Raw genomic sequence first — 25289 nt, 5'->3', positions numbered from 1 at the left:
AAAGGAGTAATCAGTAATTAGATTACTTTTCAAAGTAACTATGCCATCACTGAAGCTGGGGATAGGGTGATGCTGAATCTCAGGGGCGGAGCCTACACTTCTGTGTCTCCTCTGCGAACACACAAACACACACACACACACACACAAAGACCCCCTCCCTCTCTCCACCTCACACACACACAAGCACACTCACGGTAGCTGCTGAATGTAACTATTAAAGTAACTTGTAAGTAACTTAGTTACTTTTGAAATTGAGTAATCCATAAAGCAAATAAGTTACTTTTTAAAGGAGTAATCAGTAATTAGATTACTTTCAGATTACCTTCATGTCATCACAGAAGCTAGGACTCAGGACCAGACTCTTTTGTCCTCTCCACGAACACACACACACACACCCACACACACTCACACACACACACACACACACTCAGGTTTATGCCTGCCTGTGCTGACCCACAGATCCAGGTAAATCCCATCTCAGCCGACTCCATTCCCCCACAACTTCGTAACTATTTCTTTCATGTGTCTCTCTGAGCTCTCAGCCTCTCCCGAGCTGAGTGCGTACAGTAGGAGTTATATGATGGGAGTGTTATTAAAAGCTTTAGCAGGCTTTTTCGCTCTGTAGCGATTTACGACGCTCACCCCCCGCATTTAGGAAGCGAGGACGGCTGTGTGCGGCCGGACCGCCTCGCATTTGAATTACGCTCCAGCCGCCTCTGTGATTATATGGCCAGTCAAGTGGTGTTTTATATGCATTCAGAGGCCCATCTCATCTTGATTATGATGACTCCCCTCCCTCTGTTTAGGACTTTCTAACCCGTCAGCTCTTTTATCGCCTTTTAAACAGTCCGACTAGTGTCAGATAGATTATTTAAGCCTGATTTGTGTCTTTGGAAGCTGCGGACCCAGAAGAGTTGCTCACTGTGAGACTTTGTGAGCAACATTTCCTGTTCAGTTAGGTTCAGAGACCTCGGGCAGTACTTACTTGCTGCCAAATTGGCCTGCAGGAGAACGCCAAGCCATATTTCAGAGGTAACCTTTGAAGTGATACGGTTTGACGTTGATAAATGTAGCGTTTAATGAAACATACCAGAAAACCTTGTATCTCCAAACTGGTAACGTTATAGAAGAAGGAAACTAGGAAAATAAAATAAACTTGATTAACTTTTAATGGAAGTCAATATAAAAAATATTCTGATATTCCATAAGTAATGGGAAAGCAAGTTGGTAAATCAATCATGGAACAGGGGACAGCTTGGGAACAAACACACACACACACCTGTATAAGTTGGCATGAGCACCTAATCAATCAATAAATCAATCAATCAATCAATCAAACTTTATTTTTTTACAGCACCTTTCAGACAAAGTTCAAGATTGAAATTAAAGGTACTTCACAGGTTACTGAAGAAAATATAAAATAAAAGAAGGAAAAGAGAGAAAAAAAATATAGAATTAAAAATTGAACATAAAATAGACAAAATAAAACAAATTAAATGTTACAAGCACTACATCAAAGCCAGACTAAACCAATAGGTTTTTAGTTTGCGCTTAAAAAATTCAATATTTTGAGCTTCCAACACTTCAGAGCGTAGTGGCTAAAAGCAGCATCACCAAAGGTTTTTGTTTTACTTTGTGGAACAACTAAAAGAGAAGATCTGGAGGATTCCCCGATCCACAGTGTCCTGTGTTTACCATGAACACCTTCTAGAAGGTACTATTACCATCCACAGTGGATGCAGTGAGCGCAGTGGATGGTAATGATGGTGACCGGAGGTGTCTGGCTAGAATTGTCCGTGGCCATAAAGAGACAAGCGACTCTGGTAGTAATCACATTCAATGCAAGAAATCCCAGACACACATATCCTATAGCTCAGTGCAGTGATCTTTATCTTCTATGATATTTGGCAAAAGTCATGGGACACCAGGTATTTGGCATGTAATTGTATTCAAGTTATGATTTAGAAGGACTTCTTTTGGTGCATTCATTATGAAATTATGACACATTATAAAGAACAACTGCCATATTTAACAGTATAGCATGGCAAATAAAACAAGACCATAATTTAAATACAAAAAATAAAACTATAAAACAGTAAGAGAGAGATTCTTAAAAATACATTATCCTAAAACAATAAGCAGCAACATTGAAATTAATAGTTATATTTAATAGTTAATATATTAAGATAAGATAATACATATATACAGCTCTATAAATATACAGCTCTAGAAATAATTAGGAGACCACTTAAGTTTCTGAATCAGTTTCTCTGATTTTGCTATTTATAGGTTTATGTTTGAGTAAAATGAACACTGTTATTTTATTCTATAAACTACAGACAACATTTCTCCAAAATTCCAAATAAAAATATTCATTTAAAGCATTAATGTGCAGAAAATGAAAAATGGCTGGAAAAACAAAAAAGATGCAGAGCTTTCAGACCTCAACTAATGCAAAGAAAACAAGTTAATATTCATAAAGTTTTAAGAGTTCAGAAATCAATATTTGGTGGAATAACCTTGGTTTTTAATCACCGTTTTCATGCATCTTGACGTGTTCTCCTCCACCAGTCATACACACTGCTTTTGAATAACTTTATGCCTGCACTCCTGGTGCAAAAATTTAAGCAGTTCAGCTTGGTTTGTTGGTTGGATGGCATGTGATCATCCATCTTCCTCTTAATTATATTCCCGAGGTTTTTAATTTGGTAAAATCACAGAAACTCATTATTTTTAAGTGCTCTCTTATTTTTTCCAGAGCTGTATATATATATATATAGATAATTTACTTATTGCACATATTAGAGCACTACAGCAGCAATAAGTATATGTTTTTATTGCACATACTAATAAATAAATAAATTAATATATAAATAAAGTAAAACATTTTTCCAGTTTGCAACAGGTAGTTCAGCTCTAGCGTAATGGCCTGCACTGTAATTGTACTGTAAACCAGGGTCTGGCTGGTATTTATAGATGGTAGTTCTGAATGCCACATGGCTGGCAACAGGAAACAGCTCTCCTGGATCGGAGATAACTCTTGATATGTGCAACCCTCAGGCTGAAGCCCTACACTTCATACAAGCTGAGAATGATGGCCACTAATGACATCGGAGACAGCAAGTACAGCCAGGAGACCGATGCAATTACGACTTTACAAGATGGTGAGTAAAGATGGAGGTGTTGCACACGTGCCCTATGGTGCTGGCTGATCCGGTATTGATCCATATAAAAGTGCTGTAGAAGAGCTGGGCAGCCTCTCTTATCTCTCCCACTGTTTTAAAACGTGTTCTACTGAAATGGACTGTAGACGACGTGTGTTTGTGAGTTTTGTCTCTGCTATTTTCTTCCATTTCCTGCCAGTTCCGGACGAAGCGCCTGTTATTCAGTCGGTGAAGCCCTCCACGACTACCTCTGTTCTGGTGCATTGGCAGGTATGGCATGTCTCTCTCTCTTTCTCTGTTATAATAAGATGTTCTGATGAGCTTCAGGCGAGACCACCAAGCAGAAACAGACCTAAGTCTGGGTCACATAGATCAAAAAACAATTATGATACTTTATATTGATCCAGATTCAATTGCAGGTAAATGATTTTCAAAAATCAGAAATTTAAAAGCTAAAATTGTCCATTTGGAAGTGTGACAAACAGTTTTTTGGCTGGAACTTGCATTAGTGAAATTTTGTTCACATCAGCAAGTTTATCAATCTTTGCACATTGCCAGACAGAGGTATGGACACATCTTAATTTCAGGCATTTTTTATTGTATAAAGTGTTTTTTTTCTGCATTGTAAATGAATACTAAAAAACATATGGAATTATTTAGTAAACAAAAAAATGTTAAACAAACCAGAATATGTTTTATATTTTAGATTCTTCAAAGTAGCTCCTTTTGCTTAGATAGAGACATCTTGGCTGGATTTTCTCAGTCAGCTTTATGAGGTAGAGTCACCTGGAATTCAGGCTTTCAGTTAACAGCTGTGCTGAACTCATCATAAGTTAATTATAAGTTAGTTACTTGAATTTCTTGTCTCTTAATGTGTTTGAGAGCATCAGTTGTAAATTTGTGAAGAGGTAGAGTTACAGGTATACAGTGAATAGCTCTATTTGAGTAATGTTCTAATCCAGATTATGGTGAGAATTAATCTTTAATACTCGAGTAAAGAAATAAACTACTCAGTCAATCCTCAAGTGTCATGACAACATCATGATGAAATTGGCTCTCATCAGGAGTGCCCACAGGAAAGGAAGACCAAAAGTCATCAGATTTACTAGCCTTAGAAGAGTATTTTGCTTTGTTTTAAATGTATTTTAAGTTGCTACATGATTCATTATATGTACATGTACAAACTGTATTAATTGAACTGTGATACTTTAGTACGAATATGAACGTACCATTACAATCCTACTGAATGTGTGAGTGAATGGCTAGACGACTTCTCCTTCTCCTAACTTTTGTAACAAAGTGACTGTAAAGCAGTGTAGAGCCAGATGTGGCCCACGAGCATGAAACATCTGGCCTGTGGGGTTTTTTTAACTATAATGAACGATAATGAAAATAATAATAATAATAAAACGCTTCTCTGGCGAACTTTTGTTTACATACCTCCCCTGTCTTTCTGTCGTGCTCTGCGTGATTTAAGTTTCTGCCCGTTTTCCCGCTTGTTTCGGGCTGTGGTAGTGTATTGGACTGTGACCCTGATGACTCAGGTTCGATCCCACGTAAGGAGCGGTGTGTTTATTTATTTATTTATTTTTATATTTTCTTTCTTCTTGGATTTACCTACTTTAAGATCAACTGTTCTGTTCTGTGATTAGGTTCAACACCCCTCTGGGCTGGAGAGCTACTATAGTCTGTAGCACTCCATCTTATTACACTTCATTTGTGCCCCCCCACCCGCTTATGTGGCCCGCCATGTGGCCCCGCCATGTAATGACTTGGAAAATATTTGGCTTGCGGCCAAACTTAATTGCCGGGTCCTGCTACAGAGAACATGAGATCATGAACATAACATCAGATTTGTTACATAAAACATAGAAATGCATTATTATTAATTTAGAATACAGTACAAGCCAAACGTTTGGACACCCCTATTCTTTTTCAATGCGTTTTATTTTTTTTATGACTATTTACATTGTAGATTCTCACTGAAGGCATCGAAACTATGAATGAACACATGTGGAGTTTTATGTACTTAACAAAAAAAAGTGAAAATATGTGAAATAACTACAAAAAAAAATTATATTCTAGTTTCTGTAAAATAGCCACCCTTTGCTCTGATTACTGCTTTGCACACTCTTGGCATCATTCTCTCAATGAGCTTCAAGAGGTGGCCACCTGAAATGGTTTTCCAACAGTCTTGAAGGAAGGAGTTCCCAGAGGTGTTTATTAGCACTTGTTGCTCCTTTGCCTTCTTCACTCTGTGCTCCAGCTCACCCCAAACCATCTGGATTGGGTTCAGGTCCGGTGACTGTGCAGGCCGGGTCATTTTTTAAGTTTGTTAAGTACATAAAACTCCACATGTGTTCATTCATAGTTTTGATGCCTCCAGTGAGAATCTACAATGCAAATAGTCATGAAAATAAAAAGAAAACTCATTGAAAAAGAGAAGGTGTGTCCAAACTTTTGGCCTGTACTGTATTTGAGCGCTATCACTAGTATGTTTAATCGCTGGTGAGTCCTATACAGATCTGTCTTTAGTTGCTGCAGTGGGAAGAGAACAGCGTTTTCAGTCTGAAGGGATGGAGCAGTGTAGTGAAGATAATTGCCTGTTAAATGCATGCGTTACAGCTATTATCTGTTTAATTATCTGGCTCTCGTTGATGAACAACCCTCTTTAGCAGGACGTGCTGAGCGGCTTGTCACAGCTCGCTTGGTATTCGTCCCACGACTTTGCATATCTCAGCGACACGAAGTACTGATAACACGTTTTCACCGAGTTCACCCAAGACTCCGGCAGGGCCGGGATAATTAATACTTGGGCATGCCTGCAGTCATCGCACCCCAAAGGGATGTTAATTAGCGGTCGAAACCTTTCTCCGCTGACCTACGCTGGGCCGCTGGATCGTTTCTCCGGCTGGCTGCTTTATCAGCGGGTGTGGGGGGGGCCTCGCCCGGTTGATTACTTTCAGCGCTGGGCTTTGTTAACAACCCGCCAGGCGGGTGGCCCTGAAATGAAATCCTCATCTTTCATTTCTGCCGCAGACTCTGCGTTGAGGCTGACGCGTGGAGAAACGCGCTCTCCCTTCTGTCAGTCTCGTGCGTGTGTGTATGTGTGTGTGTGTGTGTGTGTGTGTGTGTGTGTGTTTTTTTTTTTTTTTCTGTCGGTCTGGGCCTTTAATAGGGAGCGCAAGGCCAGCTGGGGGAATGTGACCTTTAATTTAATCTGCGCTGTTGCAGCCGCCCAAGGAGGAGAGTGTGAACGGGGTGCTGGTAGGCTATCGGCTGTATTACCGCGAGCTACAGTATGACAGCGCTCCACAGGAGTCCAAGAAGGCCATCAACAGCTCTTCAGCGCGCGGAGATCTGACAGGTAGGGGGACGGGCAAGTGACAATTCACATACACAAGCTGTCTTCTCAAGCAGAAAAACCCTGACCCAGCTCAAGGGTATTTTTTGATTTTTTTTCTGTGTTTGCTTGCATATCTATTCAGTTAGTGATATTAAAAGACAGTAAAATAGTAATAGGTCTCTATATGCATGCAAGAGCTGTTAATTCTTCTAGATGGATGGATAGATGGATGGATGGATAGATAGATAGAACCACCAATACTGTAGGTTCCAAAATAGAACTCTGATGGGCATCTAAACCAAATGATTATTAGATAATGTTAAGTACAATAGTAAAAATAATAATGTTGAATGCTGGATAAAAACGTAGCTTTTATTTAACTGTAGCTAACTTGTAAACCTTATAACAGCACTGTCCAATTAAAAACACTTATCTCCAAAACAGCAACTTTAGAGGAGAGAGAAAAAAACCTTGTAAACTTTCAATGGAAGTCAATGTAAAAAGAGTTTATTTCAAGTCATTTTGAAGAGTTTCTATTGGTCCGTTCATCAAGAAAATTTGGCACATCGTAAGGGACAGTTTGTCTGTTCAAATTATGTAGTAAACTAAAAATCGACAAAAATGGAGATAAGTGTTTTTCATTGGACAGCGACGATATGAGGTTTATAAGGGTGTGTGACCTATCACAATTATTACATTATTGGTGTATCCTACAATATAGTAATGCATCTCAGAAAATTAGAATATCGTTGAAAAGTTACTTTATTTTAGCAGTTCAGTTCAATTTGTGACACACAGAGTGATCTATTTTAAGCTTTTTATTTCATTTATTGTTGATGATTATCGGCTTGCAGCCGATGAAAACCCAAAAATCAGTATCTCACAAAATTAGAATTTTATAAAAGAACAATTGGTACTTTTGGCAGTGTGGGCATTGTTCCAAGTCCTGTTGGAAAATGAAATCTGAATCATAAAGTGCTGTTTTTTTTCTGATTTTGGGGGAAAACACTGCACTGACTTTAAACTTGGTAAAACACAGTGGATCAACACCAGCAGATGACATGACTCTCCAAACCATCACTGATCATCAGTAAATTTTACATTTCATTTAGAAATCAAGGGACCTAGAGGATCTGGAGAAAGAGTGGAGAGACATAGCTGTTCATTTACTGATAAAAAGAGTAATAGGTTTCTATTTATTATCCCTTATATGAATCACCTTAACATCACCTTAACATCTTAACAAGTGCTGGAAAAACAACCTAATAACCTTGCATTACTGTTAGATCCAATATTTTAGCCCACATTGTAACGCCTACTTAATTACAGATGGTCATAATTAATCACAATTATATTGGCCCCACAATAGAACCCTGAGGTGCACCTAAACCAAATGAATCTCAAGAAATTCACATTTTTTTCTAAATGATTTTGCAAAGTTATTAACCTTTAGGGTGTAAGGAGTAAATGTAGGAGTTTCACAATATTAATAAATGTTAAATGTTATTGACTGATCATACAATAAACGGACACAGCTTTAATCATTTTGCCTGACTGTAGAACTTCCCACTGCCCACATTAATTAAGTAACAAGTGACAATTCATGTAGACAAGCTGTGTTTTCAAGCACAAAACTCCTGACCCAGCTCAAGGTTATTTTTTTTTGCATATAAATATCTTTCTAGATGTGTTTTTATATAGCTCATTGAATCACATCAACTGCATCTCTGTCAAAACAATCTAATAACCTATTACTAATAGATCCTATCCTATCATTTTGATACTTTCCTACAGTAATTACATTCTGTCATAATTAACCCCTACTTTATAGGTCCTAAAATAGAACCCTGAGGGGCATCACACGTTTTTTTGTTTTTTGACAAAACCAAAAACATTAAAGTAGTTTCTGCATTAAACCAACTTTTATTCTGTTATTAGCTATAAACAGGGTCTTTTATTTTCTGTTCAGAATAACAGTTGGTTCGCCTAAATAAATCAAGCTATAAAGAAATTAATCTAAACAAGGTTTTCTAAGGACAGAATCCTTTGAAACAATCAAAGAAAGACTTTGAAACACAATGTGAGCTGGATTCCAATCAGTAGGATTATAATAAATTACACATTTTTTTATTTGTAGAGCCCTTTTCTCGCACATAGCAGCTTAAAGTGCTTCACAAACAAGAGATGAAGTTCAAAAGAATAATAAAGTCAATGTTTTTTTTGCTCTTGTACTGCTGCTAAATTTGGTAACAGCAAATACAAAGAGACAGACTAAGAAAACCACTTTTATTATTTATGTTAAACACAGCTGGAACTTGAACTCCACTTTAAACACATCTGGACAGCCATCCCTGTGGCAGCCAGAGAGCAGAGAGGGTTAATGCATTTGATTAAGGGTCCAAGAGATGCAGCTTATCAACCCTTGGTATCGAACCCACTACTCTGTGATCAAAATTCCCAATTAATAGTTAATACTAAGTTATATTTAGATAAGCTCCTGTATATTTAAAGGTGTTGAAAGTATTGACATTCATAGAAGTATAGATACTAGGCTTTAAAATACTTCTGTAGAAGTTAAAGTATCAACTCAATCTTTTTACTCCTTGAGTAAAATTGTAAAAAACACTGTTTTTAAAACTACTTCAAAGTAAAAGTAATGTAAAATGGGGACAAAATAAAGCCATTCAAAACAAAAGCTTAGGCCACAGAATCCTATAGTCCTATATTCGAGTAAATGCCATAATGACTGTAATAATGTTATATTAAAATGTTAACGTTTATACATTTTTGATTTTGCAGTAGGCTCCCTAGTGTTTCAGCTGCATATATGCCCATTGAAAATGAATGTATTTTAGTAGAATGTAAATATATTAAAGTTAAAACTAAAAAAAATAAAAGTTGGGGCACTTGGCTTAAGTTCTGTCAAGTTCTCTTGTGTCTCTGCAGAGACACCTGGAAACACACCTTGCTCTATTAACATAGATCAATATATACAATATATACAGTAGTATTCCTGCAAAAATTGCTTAAATGTCCTGTAAAAATGAATGAAGTTGAGCTTTTGACCCTTTTCTTTTTATTAAAGTGCCATATTCCAGTGTTTAATATGCATATTGTTGCAGTTGTAAAAAACCCTGGTCTTGTCTTAATTTATGGTTGGCTTAATTTTTTTTTACATAAATGTTAATCTGAGTTTAATTTGTTCTTTACATTTTGTAAAATAATTTATACATTGGCTTCCATTAAAAGTTTGACTTTTTTCTTTTTCTATGATAAATTATTAGTTTAGAGATACAAAGTTTTCCTTAACACTGTCAATATGGGCCCTATCTTACACCCTGTGCAAGATAGTGTCACGATGCTCATTTCTATCTTACACCCCGTCAATAGCCTATTTTCACACCTTGCGCCTGTGCTGTTAAAATAGCGTCAAAGTTTAGGAATAAATCTACACTGATGGGTATGTTTCTGGTGTGTTTCTATCTTGGCGCCAGGAAATACAGGTGCTTACTGATTAAAGCCCTGACAACAGTCAACAGTCAGCTCGTTAGACACACACACAGACGCGCTACACCAAAATAAATTGACTTTTAACTAAAGAATAAACAGAGTAAAGAATAAAAGATCTTTGCTGTTCCCTTAAATGAGCTGCTGGTGCTCCTTCACAGTGTGGACGCACAGGTCAGTATCCTCTGCTGAGATACGCAAAAGCACCGCGCTGTTAAGATACAAAAGTGCCAAAGTCAGAGCTCACCAGTCTCTTAAAGGAAAAGGGAAGTGAGACACTGTTTAGTTTATTTCACGTCACGTCCAAAATGAACCACACCCATGATTAACTAAGAGAATTAGTACATACCTTTTGCGGGTTTTGAGCCAACCAGGGCATGTTTTTTATGCACCCTCTCGAAACCAAAGACACACCGACACGCCCTAAATTGAACGCTGCACTATAGATCCCTAAAATAAGGCCTCAGATCTTTGTTACCCATCAATTTAACTGTGTTTAACTGTGTAGAAACTTTTTCAGCAAGGTAAAAGAGTTTAGAACTTATAGTACTAGAGTCATGAAACCAGTATTAACCCAGTGTTAAACCAGTTCATACTGAGAGACTGATTTATAATATGATTATAATATGTGTGGTGTTATATATAGAGGTCATGAGTAATTACCTGGAAAAGTCCTGCAAGGTTTTGAGTGGGAACCCTGAGTTCTAAAAGCCACTAACAGGGTAATGTAGGACCAGGGTCAGCATCTATAACATGTGGAAGAGCTTAATGGCTGAAGGTAGCCGTGAAATGCGTCAGTGCTCTGAAGTTTATGTTCACAAGGCAGGACAGTGTTCCTGATCACCACAACGTCCTCCAAACAGACGACCGCCATCCATACCTGCTCGGCCGGCGGCTGGAGAGTAATTATGCGGGGACGGCTGAGCGGAGGGGAATTTGTTAGGGTCCTGAGCTGCAGAATCATCAGCTGGCGCTCCAGTCTCTGCCGCTGAGCATGCCATCGCACTCCTCACTGTGCCCCATCCAGCCAATAAATCTCCTTTGCCAAATTGGACCGGGCACTGTTGACAGCATTTAAATGCGCAAGCCCGGAGCAGCCAAGCAGGAAAGCATATTTAATATTTTCCCTTTCTATTTCCAGCCAGGAGAGCCAGAGGAGCCAGGAGAGAAGTTTCTATTCCTATCTTCTCCTCTGGTCTCCTCACTTTTCTTCCTTTCTCAACTTTCTCTCCTTATCTCAATCATCTTCCCAACTTCTCATCTATTCTCATCTCTTTTCTTCTTTTCTCCTCATTATGTTGTCTTTTTTTAGTTCTTCTATCTTCTCTTCTATCCTTGTTTTTCTTCTTTTCTCAACTTTCTCTCATTATCTCAATCATCATCTCAACTTCTCATCTATTCTCATCTATTTTCTTCTTTTCTCCTCATTATGCTTTTTCTTCTCTGACCTTTTACCTTCTCCTCTGGTCTCCTTACTTTTCTTCTTTTCTCAACTTCCTCTCCTTATCTCAATCATCCTCCCAACTTCTCATCTGTTCTTCTCTCTTTTCTTCTTTTCTTCTCGTTTTTTTTGTTCTTCTATCCTCGTTTTTCTTCTTGTCTCAACTTTCTCTCCTTATCTCAATCCTCCTCCCTTTCTTATCTATTCTCATCTCTTTTTTTCTTTTCTCCTCTTTATGATCTCTCTTCTCAGTTCTTCTTTATGATCTTCTCCTATGGTCTCCTCACTTTTCTTCTTTTCTCATTTTCCCCTTTTAAATCTGATTCCTCCTCCAATTATTTAATCTATACTTCTCTTTTTTCTTCTTTTCACCTATTTATGTCCTCTCTTCTTAATTCTTATATTTTCTCCTCCTCACTTTTCTTCTTCTTTTCTCATTTTCTCTCTTTTTATTTCATTTCTCCTCCTATTGTCTCATATATTCTCATCTATTATCTTCTTTGCTCCTCTTTATGTTCTCTCTTCTCAGTCCTTCTATCTTCTCCTCTGCTCTTCTCCCTTTTTTCTTTTCTCATGTTCCCTTTTTATCTGATTCCTCCACCCAATATCTCATCTATTCTCCACTCTTGTCTTATTTTCTTTTTTCCTGTTCTCATTCCTCCTCTTATCCTTTTCTTTTGTCTACTCACTTTTCTTCTTTTCTTGTCTTTCTGTTCTCTCTTCTTACTATTCATATGTTCTCTTCTGTCTCTTATTTTTTTTCTCTTTCTGTTCTCTCTTCTTACTCTCTTATCCTCCTTTAGTATTCTTTTCCTTTTCTTCTATTTTCCTTTTTTGTCTCCTCTCTTTTCATTTCTTATGCTAACTCATCTTTTCTCCTTTCTCATACTAACTTTTTTTTTCTGTTTCTCCACTTTCTTGCCTTTCTTCTCATTCCTAACCCTGTCTTCTCCTCTGGTCTTCTTTCTTATCGTACAGCAATTTTTTCACATTCTTCCGCTCCTTTCTTCTCATTATTCATCTGCTCCCCTCTCCCTGGCTTAAACCCAGCGCCCCCTAAGTTCTGCTGTTTCTCAGCATTGCTCAGTCGCTAAGACTACAAACAATAAGGAAATGACTGCAGTTTCTCCTTATTTGTTCAATCTTAACTGCTGGTGTTCAGAAGTCAGCAGGTGCTCCAAATAATCCTGATAAGGCCCTCCGCCACTTTCAGGAGTGCTCTAGTGAAGTGCGCATTCTCTCGCTTGTTCGCTCGCTTGCTCGCTCACTCGCTCACGGCGCTGTTTGAAGTGCTAATGCATTTTTCATTCATATCTGATATTGCTGTATTGCCGAACGTGGCAGACACGCACAAGACAGAGATGACAAAACAAATCCTTCAGGAGTTGTCATGCTTTACATCAAATGCGCTCCATTATTTCAACATTTTCTGTTCTCAAGAAAAAAGTTGAAATGGGTTCTCTTAGTGCGGGCTGAAGCTGTGAGGTTCAGAAGTCTGATTAGTGCTCTAGTACCAGAGCTTGTTATATGGTGCTCTATATTGACTGCTAAATCATTAATCACTCCGGCTCTTTGGTGTTGCTCTTGGGGTTTCATTTCGGTCGGCGTAGATGGAGAGATGAGCATTGTGAGGTTTCATCAATCCTGTGAAGAAATATGTGATGATGAGCAACCAAAAATTTACAACCATGATGAAATAGCTCTTTGATTTGTGTATTTCCATCTTGCCTGATCCTTTAGTGATGTACTTCTCATTTCTCTCTCTCTCTCTCTCTCTCTCTCTCTCTCTTGCGCTCTCTCGCTCGTTCTCCTCCTCCCCTTCCCAGCCAAGAGCACTGTGAAGACTGTGAGCAATCCTTCGCTAACGGAATTCGAACTCACTCGTAAGTATCATTCAGTCGTCTGTCTAAATTAGACGGCGGGTCTTTGAAGTCCAAATAAAATATTCACTCTCCCCGTAGCGTAGAGTATAATGCCCGGTTCTGTCCGTGCTCTGAGAACAAGGTGCTTCCTCTAATCTGTCTGTTCTGTCAGGGAACAGTCTAGGCCTCAGTAATACACAGACAGAAACCCATTCCTTTCCATTCCTTTCCATTCCACGCACCAGACAGACTTAAGCTGTTTTCACACTGAACACGGTCAAAGTCTTTATAGGCAAGTTCAGTTCACTTGCAGCCATCTTGGCAATGCCACAGGGCAGCTACATCTCAGTCAACTCATACAAGACCAACTCTCCATCTGTTTGAATGGGGAGAGACCAAAATACTACAAAAAATAAAGATTAAAATTACCATTTCCAGTTTGTAGCATTCGGATGCACGGCTTGGTAAAATTATAGCATGGCAACTGCGCCTGCGCAGATCTCCTCATTGCAATGAAAGCAGCAAGCTGATTGGCTCTCTTTGGTACAGGGCAGGACTTTATCTTTGAATGGATGCTGCTGGGTTGAGGCATTCATATTTCAACCAGTGGTTGGTCTAAATACAGTGGTTGATCCAGATTTTCAGACTTTGCCATCTAAACCAAAATAATGGGTGTGAAAGATGCCACAAACCACGGTCCAGACCAAAGAGGTCTTAGGGTGTATTTACACCGGCACTATTTGATTCGGTTAAAACAGACTCTGGTTTGTTTGTACCCTTAGCGCGGTTTGATTAAGCATGTGTAAAAAAACAGTAATCACACTCAGATGCAGATCTATGTATCTGCTGCTCCATGCTGTTTACACGTGTGGTCTGTGCAGCGTTCACTGCTCACATCCGTTCAACTTTTTACTGTTTACTTCGTGTACATCAGCGCTGCACATCCCATTGAAAACACTGGGTTTAAAAGCACAGTGGCAAATTTTCTGCGTTCTGGGTTAAAGCAGCTTCACACTGCACAGAAATGCACACTGGAACACAGAATCTTCTAACTATATTTACTTTCTTGTTCCCATGCCAGACAGCTCTGACCAATCAGAGGAGACAATGTGCTTGCATGCTTTATTGGTGCGCATTTTGATGCATTTAGGTTTGTGCCTGTGTGAAACCAAACCAAGCAGAGGGAGAAAACGCTTCAAGTAAATTAACTCATCAACTGATTTGGACTAGAGAAACAAACTGTAAACTGTAAAAAAAACAGTGTGAAACACTTGTCTTGATGATTTGATATTTTAGACCAATTTCAGAAGGTTGAGGCAGGCTAGTGTCACCCTTTAAACAATAGACGAAAGACGAAATAGAAGCAGTATGGATGCATCAGATTACGCTGATGATTCCTGTATCTACTGTAACTGTAGATTAATCAAAAATCCTTATTTATAGACAGAAATAAAAGAAATCTGAGTGAATATGTTGTGCTAATCCTGCTGCATTCTGTGCACTTGAAAGGAGTTGAATTCTGTCAGGGAGGCACAATTCGACACAACACTTGGAAAGGCAATTCCCTGTATTTACACCATTCTACAAACCAATTACTGCCTGTGTAGGTGATGATAGCAGGATGTAGCACAGTTCCCTAGTGCAGTGTTTCTCAACCAGGGTGCCGCGTATGGCTTCATCGGGGGTGCCGTCAAAATATTGCGCCTCACGTGCATATTTCCTTTCCAGAGTCAGCTCGTGTCGGGGTGTGTCCCAATTCACAGGCAGCATACTCTGAAGGATGCGACCCACAGAGGCGGTGTATTACTGCGCAGCTGTGACGCAATCTGTCTTCGAATACAGCCTCTGAAGGATGCAGCCCCTAAATTGGGACACACTGTAAAGGTTTTGTCCCCCACGCTATTTTATTTCATATTCCGCCAGCAACACCCCTCGTTCTCACCTGAAGTACTGCGCCAGCACACCCCCCCCCCCCCCCGTTCTCACCTGAAGTACTGCGCCAGCACCCACCCCACCCCCCCCCCCCCCCCGTTCTCACCTGAAGTACTGCGCCAGCACCCCCCCAATCAACCACCCCCACCCCCCCCGTTCTCACCTGAAGTACTGCGCCAGCACACCCCCCACCCCCACCCCCCGGTAAACTGGGGTGCCGTGACATCTCGCATATATTTAAAGGGTGTCGTGATAGAAAAAAGGTTAAGAAACGCTGCCCTAGTGAACTCAGACACTAAACTGCAGTTTGAAACCAAGATTAGCCAAAACAAATGATACAGTATACAATGTAACACACACAAACACACATATGAACCTTGGTTCAGATTCTGCTCTGGATGTGTATGTGTGAAAGTCTTAAACCTGTCTTCCTGTTCTTACCACAGTAAATCACATAGCTCATCGCTCTGAGTATTCCAATAAGAATCCTCGAACACACAGCGTTCCCTCCACTGTAACAGCACAAGTTCGTGAATTCACACAGAGACGATCCTTATCTGAGCTCCATTTTTCTTTCTACAGCGTGTTTCTAGAGAGATGCCGTCTCTTTTATCTGTTATCTTCAAGCTCCTTTAAGATCCGCTGTAGATTTCCTCCTCTTCACAGCTGTGTTGTATTTATTTTTCTCCGCAGAGCTGCAGAAGTACAAACGCTATGAAATCGTGATGACAGCTTACAACGTCATCGGCGAGAGCCCTGCCAGCGCGCCCGTGGAGGTGTTTGTAGGGGAAGCAGGTAATCACTGGCTTGAAAGAACTGCTCTGTTTTTTACACCATGTGAGGTGGAGGCAACCCTGTCTTTCTCTGATACAATTCACTATACTACCTAAAGTATTTACTTACCTGTTTTTACACTCATATGAACTTATGAATCCTATTCTTAATTCATAGTCCAAATCCATTTAATATGATGTCGACTCAGCTTTTGCAGATAGAACAGCTTAACCCTTGTGTGGTGTTCATATTTTTGTTACTCGTTTACTTTGTTACTTGTATTTAATTCAGCAAAATTAAGCAATTTTACATTAAAATGCTTTACACATGCTCGCTTCACCTAAATTGCAAGCAATATAAACAGCTTACATGGTTAATATTTGCCCTTTAGCTTTCTTATGTTACATTTCTTTCAAAAAGTGCTACTCTTTTTTTAAATTAGTTTTTAAATAAAATGTAAAAGAAAATGAATTAAACTCAAGATATGAGTAAAAAATTTGTTTAGTTTCAAATTTACAAATGAAGCAATGTTTATTAGCCCTTGGCCAAACATACTGTATGTAATATAAATGTGTGTGTGTGTGTGTGGGGGGGGGGGGGTTGTACAGTGTGTGTTTATCAAAAATGTGTTTTGATATATGCCAATGAGTTAGAGTTAGAATTTTTTTTTTTTGTATCATTTGATCAAAAATTAAAACGGGTCCCGCAGACCCGAACACCACACAAGGGTTAAACTCTTCTAGAAAGGCTTCCCACAAGGTTTAGGAGTGTGTTTATGGGAAGTACAGAAGGATTGATAAATACTGCACCGAAAAAATGGGGTTAGTAATAAATCTACACTGATGGGTGTGGTGGTCTGGAAGTGAGGTGTGTTAAGGTAAATTTCTGGTGGAAAACACAGGTGCGCCACACACACACACGACTTTTAACTCAACAATATAGAAAATAAAGAATAAAATAACATTGCTGTTCCCTATATGAGCTGCTGGTCAGTATCCTCTGCTGAGACGCTCAAAGCGCTGCACTGTTAAGATAAAAATACGCCAAAGTCAGAGCTCACCTGCCTTTTAAAGGGAGTAACAAGTGACACACTGATTGGTTTATTTCATTTATTTCACGTTACGCCCAAAACACACCCATGATTAATTAAGAGAATTAGTACTGTACATGGCTTTTGCACGTTTTGAGCTGCGCAAGATATATTTTTTTGTGCCCTCACGTTACGATAGACACACCGACGCACCCTAAATTCAGCTGTGCGATCCGCAATTGAACTGTGTGCTATAGATCTTTAAAATGCCCAACAAACCTCATTCTTTCTTATCCACAACCACTGAATAGATCTTACAATGAAATCACGGTTCACTTCAGAAAATAGTTTTCCTTCGTTTTTTTATGTTCAAAACAAGCTGGTAGAGAGAGGCCTATTAGAGACCAGGCCTTCATCCAGCTCTGCTCTGCTCTGCTAATGTCACTGCACAAAAGAAACCTATTTGACCAGGGAACTGATTTCTGGTGAAACAGCCCAGACCTGCTGTCTTCTAGAAGCTGGCCACCATTAGTTCTGCTGGATGGCGGGTTTGAAGTAGAGCGTCACGCTGTAATTCTCCGGTCTGGCTGCTCCGGCTGATGGATATGAATTGCGTCACGCGGCAGTGAGTGAGGCATGAGGGCAGGAGACGTGAGGCTGAGGGTGAAGCTGAGGGTGAGGTGGGTGTGGATCACACTAGTTTGTCAGTGGTCTGGGTGGCTGGGCCTGCAGGTGAGGCCGGAGAACATTGGAGATGGGAGATCATCACTGTATTTAGTGACTGACAGCTGTCAGTGGGCGTTGAAGTCATAGCCATCAGTAGCTGGAATCTGAACTGTCCAACTGGTCCAGACTCCTCAGAAGCAAAAGCTACTCGAGTACTGTAGGAAAGTGCATGAAGCCTGAGTTCTGAGGAACAGAAGAAACACGAGGGGCAGAAATTCACAGACCCCGGAGTGGCCCGCGAGCCTGGAGCAGTGAGTTAAAAGGGAGCTAGCGAGAGGCTATTTGTACAGTTTCCACTTTTCTCTGACGTTACATCACATTCCTGCAGGCTCGACCTTGCTGAAATAGAGATTTTGCCGTGCCGAAAAAAAGCCTCAGCTCGCAGCGTGGCTGACAGTTGCGGTGTATTGTTTTTTTTACACTCACCTGAACATGTACACACATATGAATAGACAGACTCAGACAGAGTTTAGCCTGTACTTTCAATACATTTCTACTCACCCTGGTGGAAAAACAAATATTTAATTGTACTTAACCCTCCTATTATGTTCATTTATCAGGAACAGCAATGGTGTTCCAGGGTCATTTTGAACCAGTGCATGTTTAATTATCCAAAAGCGATCTTCAACCAAAAAAATCCTTACAAGCAGTGCAAATATTTAATTAATAACTCCACTACTAATTATTCTATCAATATTTAGTGCAATGCTGTTCCTTACCTCTAACAGGTAATGATTAAATTAGGATAATTCAATACATGTTCAAACTTTTTTAATGTTTCACTACTTTATTACTTTCTTTTAAAAGACCAACATATGAAACAATAGTTTTACACAACATTGAAACATAACATTGCAATTTTGTGTTAGTTTTAGTTTTTGCAGGGGGTGGTTGCAAATATGTGAGATGAATCATTTTCATATTATAAGTTGATTACACTAATTAAAGCAAGCAAAAGAAGTTTAATACTGAAAAAATACTTCTAACTATTTTTCCTGGATCTTCAAACTTGGGGGCTGTGTGGAGGGGTAGAACTATGCTCCAGCACGATTCAACCACACCATGCTTAGTGTGAGTACACCCCTAGAATACAGAAATATATTTTAGTCTCCCATTAAATTTTACCACTTACTTCTGCAGCCTGTAATGTGTGCAAAACTAACGACCTACACATTGATCATCTCTAGAAATACAGAAATACTGAGACCAGAAATACCATTGCCTCTGAGTTTGGCTGCACGTAAGTCATGAGTTTTAAAGTGCTTTTCATGTTTTGCCTTGTCAACTTAATTTTATTTAATTATATATGTCCAATCATGCATTTTATGCATGCAACACTTAAAAAAAATTGGAACAGTAAGGGTTAAGGTGTGGGAAAGATTGGGGTCATCTGTTTTACAATTCTGCACACTTTTTTTTATTATTGTAGACAGGTTAAGACTGCAAGAAGGCCAACCCAGTACTCACATACTTCTTTGTTTAGTGTGCAGTTTAGTTTGGTTTTGCATTGTCTTATTAAAACATGCAATGAAATTCCCTGGAAAATAAAATAAAATATTTACATCACAGTCCTGCAGGTTCTCTATTGCTAAAATAGAGATTTTGCTGTGCAGAAAAGAGCTGAAAGTTCCGTCATATTGTTTTTTTTTTTACACCTGAACATGTACACACATACAAAAAGACAGACTCAGACAGAGTCTACGCCTCTACTTTCAAAGGATTTCTTCTTATACAGTCTAACGACCTACACACTGACCGCCTCTATCTCTAGAAATACAGAAATACTGAGATATGTTTTATAACCGTTGCCTCTGAGCTTTCGGCTGCACGTAATGAAGTGGTGGTTTTTAGAGCGCTCTTCAAATTCAGCGCTTCAGTCTGCTCGCTGCTAAAAACAGTCAACGTTCAGTGCAATTACTGGCTTAGTAATACCCTATTGCCCTGGCAAGCAGCCGAACCTGAGCGGGCTTCAGCATCTAATGAGCTGCCAAATGGCAAGACAGGACGTGACGATGACGTCCGAGCTCCGCCATTGGAGACCGGGCTCTAATTGCCGCGCTGTCTTGTGTGATGCCATACACAAACCGGGCTGACAGAGCTATCTGGAGATCTGTTGCTTCCCCTATATGATCTATTGAATGTCTGCTATAAGAGCATTCAGTGGAAGGGAAGGAGGAGGGCAGAAAAAAAGAACTAAAAAACTATTCCCCACAGAAAGATTAGCACAATAGATCTCAGATTCACTCACAAGTATTGAACAGCAGCACAGTGTTACAAATAGGAGCTGTCATTCTGCAGACCAGGTTAGGATAGGAAGCAATAAATGGACAGAAAGAAGTACAATCAAATTCAAAGACATTTTTTTATAGATAACAGTTATAGTTTTGAAGAGTCAGATAATGGGTATCTAAACAATCAAGACTTTTCCAGATTGTTCGAGATGCTTTGAGCTACACTAAAACTTCCATTGTTTGTGGGCATCTATTCTTCTACTATTGCCAGAAGTATTGCCATCTCTGCAGTAGATAATGTGAACCTATACTATGTCTAATGCCAGACAAGGATAGGCTAGTCAGGAACATTTAGCTGCAGAGCAGTGGAACTGTGTTCTTTGGAATGCTTTGAGGTGGTCAAGCGATTTAGGCATGCTGTTTGCCCAAAGCTAACTGTTATAACCTACTATTAATTCATAATTAGAAAAAAAATTAACCAAGTTATTAACCAAATTAACCCTGGTTTATTATTTAGCCTTAAGAAGACAGGAAACAAAAGTCGAGAGTTTTGATTTTTTAATTCAGTTTCATTCTGTTATGGATGTCGCTAAATGCAGTCAGATCCTTAGAGCAATGCTCTAAAATCTTGTAGAAAGTCTTTTCTGGACAGTAGAAATAGTACTTCAGAAGAAACCGAGACTGAGGAGATGTCCCAGTACTTTTGTCCATATAGTGTAGGTAGTCTATGTGATTTAGGCATGCAGTTTACAGAAAGCTAATCATAGGATCATATCTGACTAAAATTTAGTCTTATTTCTGAATATTGCGTCCTGTTGTTTTCTAGAATCTCGAAACTGGCCATTATAAGTGCTGCGTCTGTGGTTGAACAAGCTAAATTTAAAATCTCCACCCAACCCTTCATACATCAGTTTATAGCTTTTGTAGAGGGGATACAAGGCTCTGGTCAAAAAGACACAAGCTACAGTAAAATATATGAAACTAATCTACAAGCACGAGCATGCATAGAGGGTATACTCATGAATTAAGGATTCAATAATTGTTCAATAATTGTTATAACCTATTATTACTCCTAATAAGAAAAAAATAACCAAGGAGCCAATTTCTGATGAAATGGCTCCATCCTGCTTTATCGTTTAGCTTTGACAAGACAGGAAACAAAAGTTAAGAGACCTTTAGGATCTTTAGAAGTGTTTTGATTTCTTAATTCAGTTTTAGTCAGTTATAGACGTAGCTGAATGCAGTCAGATCCTCAGAGCAATGATCTAAAATCTTGTAGAAAGTCTTTCCTGGACAGTAGAAATAGTACTTCCAGCAAAAGCAGGATAAACTTGTTTAAATGGTTTAATACTAATATTTGGTTTCAGAAGAAACAATGACTGAGGAGATGTCCCAGTACTTTTGTCCATATCGTCGCTGTCCAATGAAAAACACTTATCTCCAAAACAGCAACTTTACAGGAGAGGGAAAAAACCTTGTAAACTTTCAATGGAAGTCAATGTAAAAACAGTTTATTTCAGGTAATTTTGAAGAGTTTCTATTGGTCCGTTCATCAAGAAATTTTGACACAGTGTAAAAGACAGTTTGTCTGTTCAAATTATGTACTAAACTGAAAATCGACAAAAATGAAGATAAGTGTTTTTCATAGGACAGCGACGATATAGACATGCAGTTTACTGACATAAGTTTAGAATGATTTCTGAGGACTTCGTCCTGCTGTTTTCTAGAATCTAGAAACTGGCCATTATTAGTGATGGTGTTTTATCATTTAGGTCTAAAGCCTTTTGCTTTAGTTCTTTTTTTTTTCAGAAAATATATAACTAAAAAGTATTTTTAATATTACCTCCATGAGATGCTTTAGGGTAGGTATATGCATTTAGCACAAAGCTAATTGATACAATCCACCATTGCTACATAATTAGCCAGAGCTTGTAGCTCTAGTAGCGTAAACTGTAAAAATAAACCCATAAAAAACAAACTTAAGACCACCTCAAGCACTTCCTGGCTGATTGAGGTAATTTGAGGGTTTGAGGTAAGAGGAAAATAGTGTAAATGAGTATTTTCGCCAAACTGTTCCTTTAAGAGCAATGGCGGCGGGTGGCGGGGCCATCGCTCCTCTCCGCGCTTCGCCTCGCCTCGCCTCTTTGGGGTGCTTTTGCCCGTTTCTCGTAAGAGGCTTAATGAAGCAGTAAATATGAATCTGTCATAAAGATCTCAAGCAGCTGGCGGAGCTGCACAGGGTTATCAGCATCAGGTTATTAACAGCATCATTAGAGGGGGGCCAGGCGGAGAGATTACTCGCAGCAGCAGGAGAGGGAGCGGCAAACAAACAAATGAATTTCCCGCTGATTAACGTCAGGTTTGCCGCCATTCGGGGATGAGCAGAGAGCTGGGAGGGGTTGTGGGTACTCAGGGAGGGAGGGAGGGGCACTGGTGTCTCTGTAGGTGTGAAGGGTGCTATGCCCTTTAGAGCAGCAGTTTGAAATCAGAAACTGAAACACATACAATTTCCCGCTTGCTTTAGATAAAGATGATCAGCCAAGATATGTTTGGTGTTTGAAGGACATTCTTTACTGGTTTTGCCCTTTGTGGAGTCTTGAAGCTACAGTACTAGTGGTAGATGAGCAGTGATAGATTAGTGTTAAGAGTGTTGGGTCAATGCTTGCAGGGTTGTGGGTTCAATACCCAGGTCCAATAAGCTGCCACTGTTGGGCTCTTACCCCTTCCATTCTCCATCCGTATAACCAGCTGGACCAAACTGATCAACTGGCTTTACCAAAATTGATCACCAGTGTGAAAATGGTGGTGTTCCATCAGTATAACCAGCTTGACTAAACTGATCAACTACTTTTACCAAAGTTGATGACCAGTGTGACAATGGTTGTGTTCCATCCGTATAACCAGCTGGACCAAACTGATCAACTGGCTTTACCAAAGTTGAGGACCAGTGTGACAATGGTGGTGTTCCATCAGTATAACCAGCTGGACCAAACTGATCCACTGGATATTAACAAAGTTGACAACCAGCTTCGTAAAGTTGCTCATGCTGGTTGTCCATTAAACTTACATGGAAACATGCGCTTCCAGCACAGATGGTGTTTTCACCTGGATGACCCACTTTCCAACACCTTGACCATCCTGTCGAGGGAAGGCTTTCTTTCTAGACTTTTGAGCCCCTTTAAGAATATTTGATTGCACTCAGCAACAAGAGCATTAGTGAAGCCAGGATGTTGGAAAATCACCAGCCTAACACACCCAAACTCCCCAAATAATCCCCCACAAAAAAACTTAATGGATCACCATAATTCCAGAGAACACAGTTCCAGTTCTTGGAACTAATTGATAGGCATTGACAGTCCTTTTTTTGTTATAGATACCTTGCACATTTTGTGTGTGCATTTGCAGATCCATGTCAGCAATACATGTAACTTTAAGTAGCCGAATGCATTCATTGTAATGGGTGTCCACAAACATTTGGACATATATTGTTGGATAATAGCAATAATAGCAGTCATCTGGAAGCTTATCTGTACATTTCACATAAAGCTTATTGTTTTTTGCAGGTCGATTAGCACAATGCTAATAGCTAAGAAGTAATATTTTACTTTTTAATATTATTAACCTTGTAGCTACAGTATAAAAAGTACGTAACTATTGACACTAAATGTACCTCCACTGATTGACTACCAGAAAAGTTGCCTGTATGTGCAGAATGTTTTGGATTTAGCGATTTTAGTTTACTGTAGATGGGATTGATGTGAGATTATGATGTCTGTAATAATGGCGCTCATTTAGGAAGACCAACTGGTTCCCAGTATAACATATAGATGCACAAGTCACCTGAAACCTACCTGAAGACCACCTGGAGCCCACCTAGGTTATGTTCCACCCAAGTCCCATTCCACATAAGAATGCTGGCTTGGTGCTGGTCTGAAATAACATAAAGAATACTTCTTACAAAATAGTTGTATAAAATTTCTATGACTTTTTTCATCCGACTTTCCATCTCAACGTTCTGCTCCCTGCCTCGCCTCTCTAGAGCTGAGGTGGAGAAGATAGCAGCAGCCTATTAGCACCGTTTTAACGACTCGCTTGATGGAGCATCATGGAGTCGGCTCCCTCCAGAACCCCAGCGCCACTGTCTTCATTCCTCCTCATAAATTATTCCACCAGCTCTACCACCCATAAGCGGAGCTTTTGTACACAAAACTGAACCCAAAGCGCTGTCATGCTTCATGATTCAGCCCTGCTTTTAAGAGCCTCCCTGATTAAATATTTTTCTAGTTGGAATAGTTGGAAACGCTTGGCGTTTAGCGCGGCTCGCAGCTCTGTCTACCGCTGTGATCTGTGTTGGAGAGCTCTTTAGTCTGGTATCCCTCAGCCCTTGCGAAGAAGAAACAGAAACATTAGTCATGCTGGTGTGCAGATGGAGTTGACTTGGCATTTGGTTTGTGTAAGCATGTGTTCTGCTAAAGTGGAAGTGTCATCATCTGTAGGCGCTGGGGTTTGTGTTGAAGCTGTGTTGTGTTGAAGGCAGTAATTTCAGGCAGCGTAGTTCTGCTGTGTCTCATAGTACTGTTTTCAATATGGTACTTTATCTCTTATGATACTACTTCCCTACATTGGTTATTAGAACGTTATGCTCTAAGTTATCTTATAGTACTGTTCTTTATAGTACTCTTACAGCACTGTGTCCCTTATAGGATAATGTCCAATTAATGTTTTTTAAAATGTAATTATTAGGAATATTATTGTTGTACTCTCTTATAGCACTGTATCCATTTTTGTACTGATTCCCTTATAGTACTGTGACATTTCTTGTACCTTGTCCTTTATACTGTTGTGTCCCATATAGGGCTGCAACGATTAGTCGATATAATCGATAATGTCGATATTTAAATTTGTCGACTACAAATTTCATCGTCGACTAATTGTTTATTTGTAACAATACCACGTTACACAAAGTGCTAAAGACAGAATCGCAGTGGGACATTGCATGGGTTTGCTCACACAGATTAAAATCAACTTAGTTTTGTATCTCCAAAAGTGCCCAAACACAACAGATCACACATTTAATCACTAAATATCAGTATGTTCCATGTTGAAACAATGTTCAGATATTTAAATGCAATTTAAATCTCATGTTCTGTTGTTTCTATCGTTTTTAGAGATGGCAGAAATAATCATAGACTGATCGACTAATCTGAAAAATAATCGTCAGATTAGTCGACTACCAAAATAATAATTAGTTGCAGCCCTAGTCCCATATAGTACTC

At 39.3% G+C, this 25289-nt stretch overlaps 1 protein-coding gene and 1 long non-coding RNA gene across 5 annotated transcripts in view; one reads left to right on the top strand and one right to left on the bottom strand.

Annotated features, from left to right (window-relative positions):
* Positions 1 to 25289, top strand: part of sdk1a (sidekick cell adhesion molecule 1a) — a 601048-nt gene that overhangs the window by 537320 nt on the left and 38439 nt on the right. For all 4 annotated transcript variants that reach the window (XM_049475506.1, XM_049475505.1, XM_049475504.1 and 1 more), the window contains 5 exons: positions 3061 to 3164; positions 3364 to 3434; positions 6399 to 6531; positions 13285 to 13341; positions 15946 to 16047. In XM_049475506.1, the coding sequence (XP_049331463.1) occupies positions 3061 to 3164; positions 3364 to 3434; positions 6399 to 6531; positions 13285 to 13341; positions 15946 to 16047 (467 nt within the window). The remainder of the gene's footprint in view (positions 1 to 3060; positions 3165 to 3363; positions 3435 to 6398; positions 6532 to 13284; positions 13342 to 15945; positions 16048 to 25289) is intronic.
* The window catches only part of LOC125799256 (uncharacterized), a 345287-nt gene that overhangs the window by 290159 nt on the left and 29839 nt on the right, over positions 1 to 25289 (bottom strand). The window lies entirely within an intron of this gene.

Source organism: Astyanax mexicanus, chromosome 3, assembly GCF_023375975.1.
Source record: "Astyanax mexicanus isolate ESR-SI-001 chromosome 3, AstMex3_surface, whole genome shotgun sequence".
NCBI lineage: Eukaryota > Metazoa > Chordata > Actinopteri > Characiformes > Acestrorhamphidae > Astyanax > Astyanax mexicanus.
Note: the sequence above shows the minus strand (reverse complement) of the source record. Positions and strands in the feature narration are given on the sequence as shown.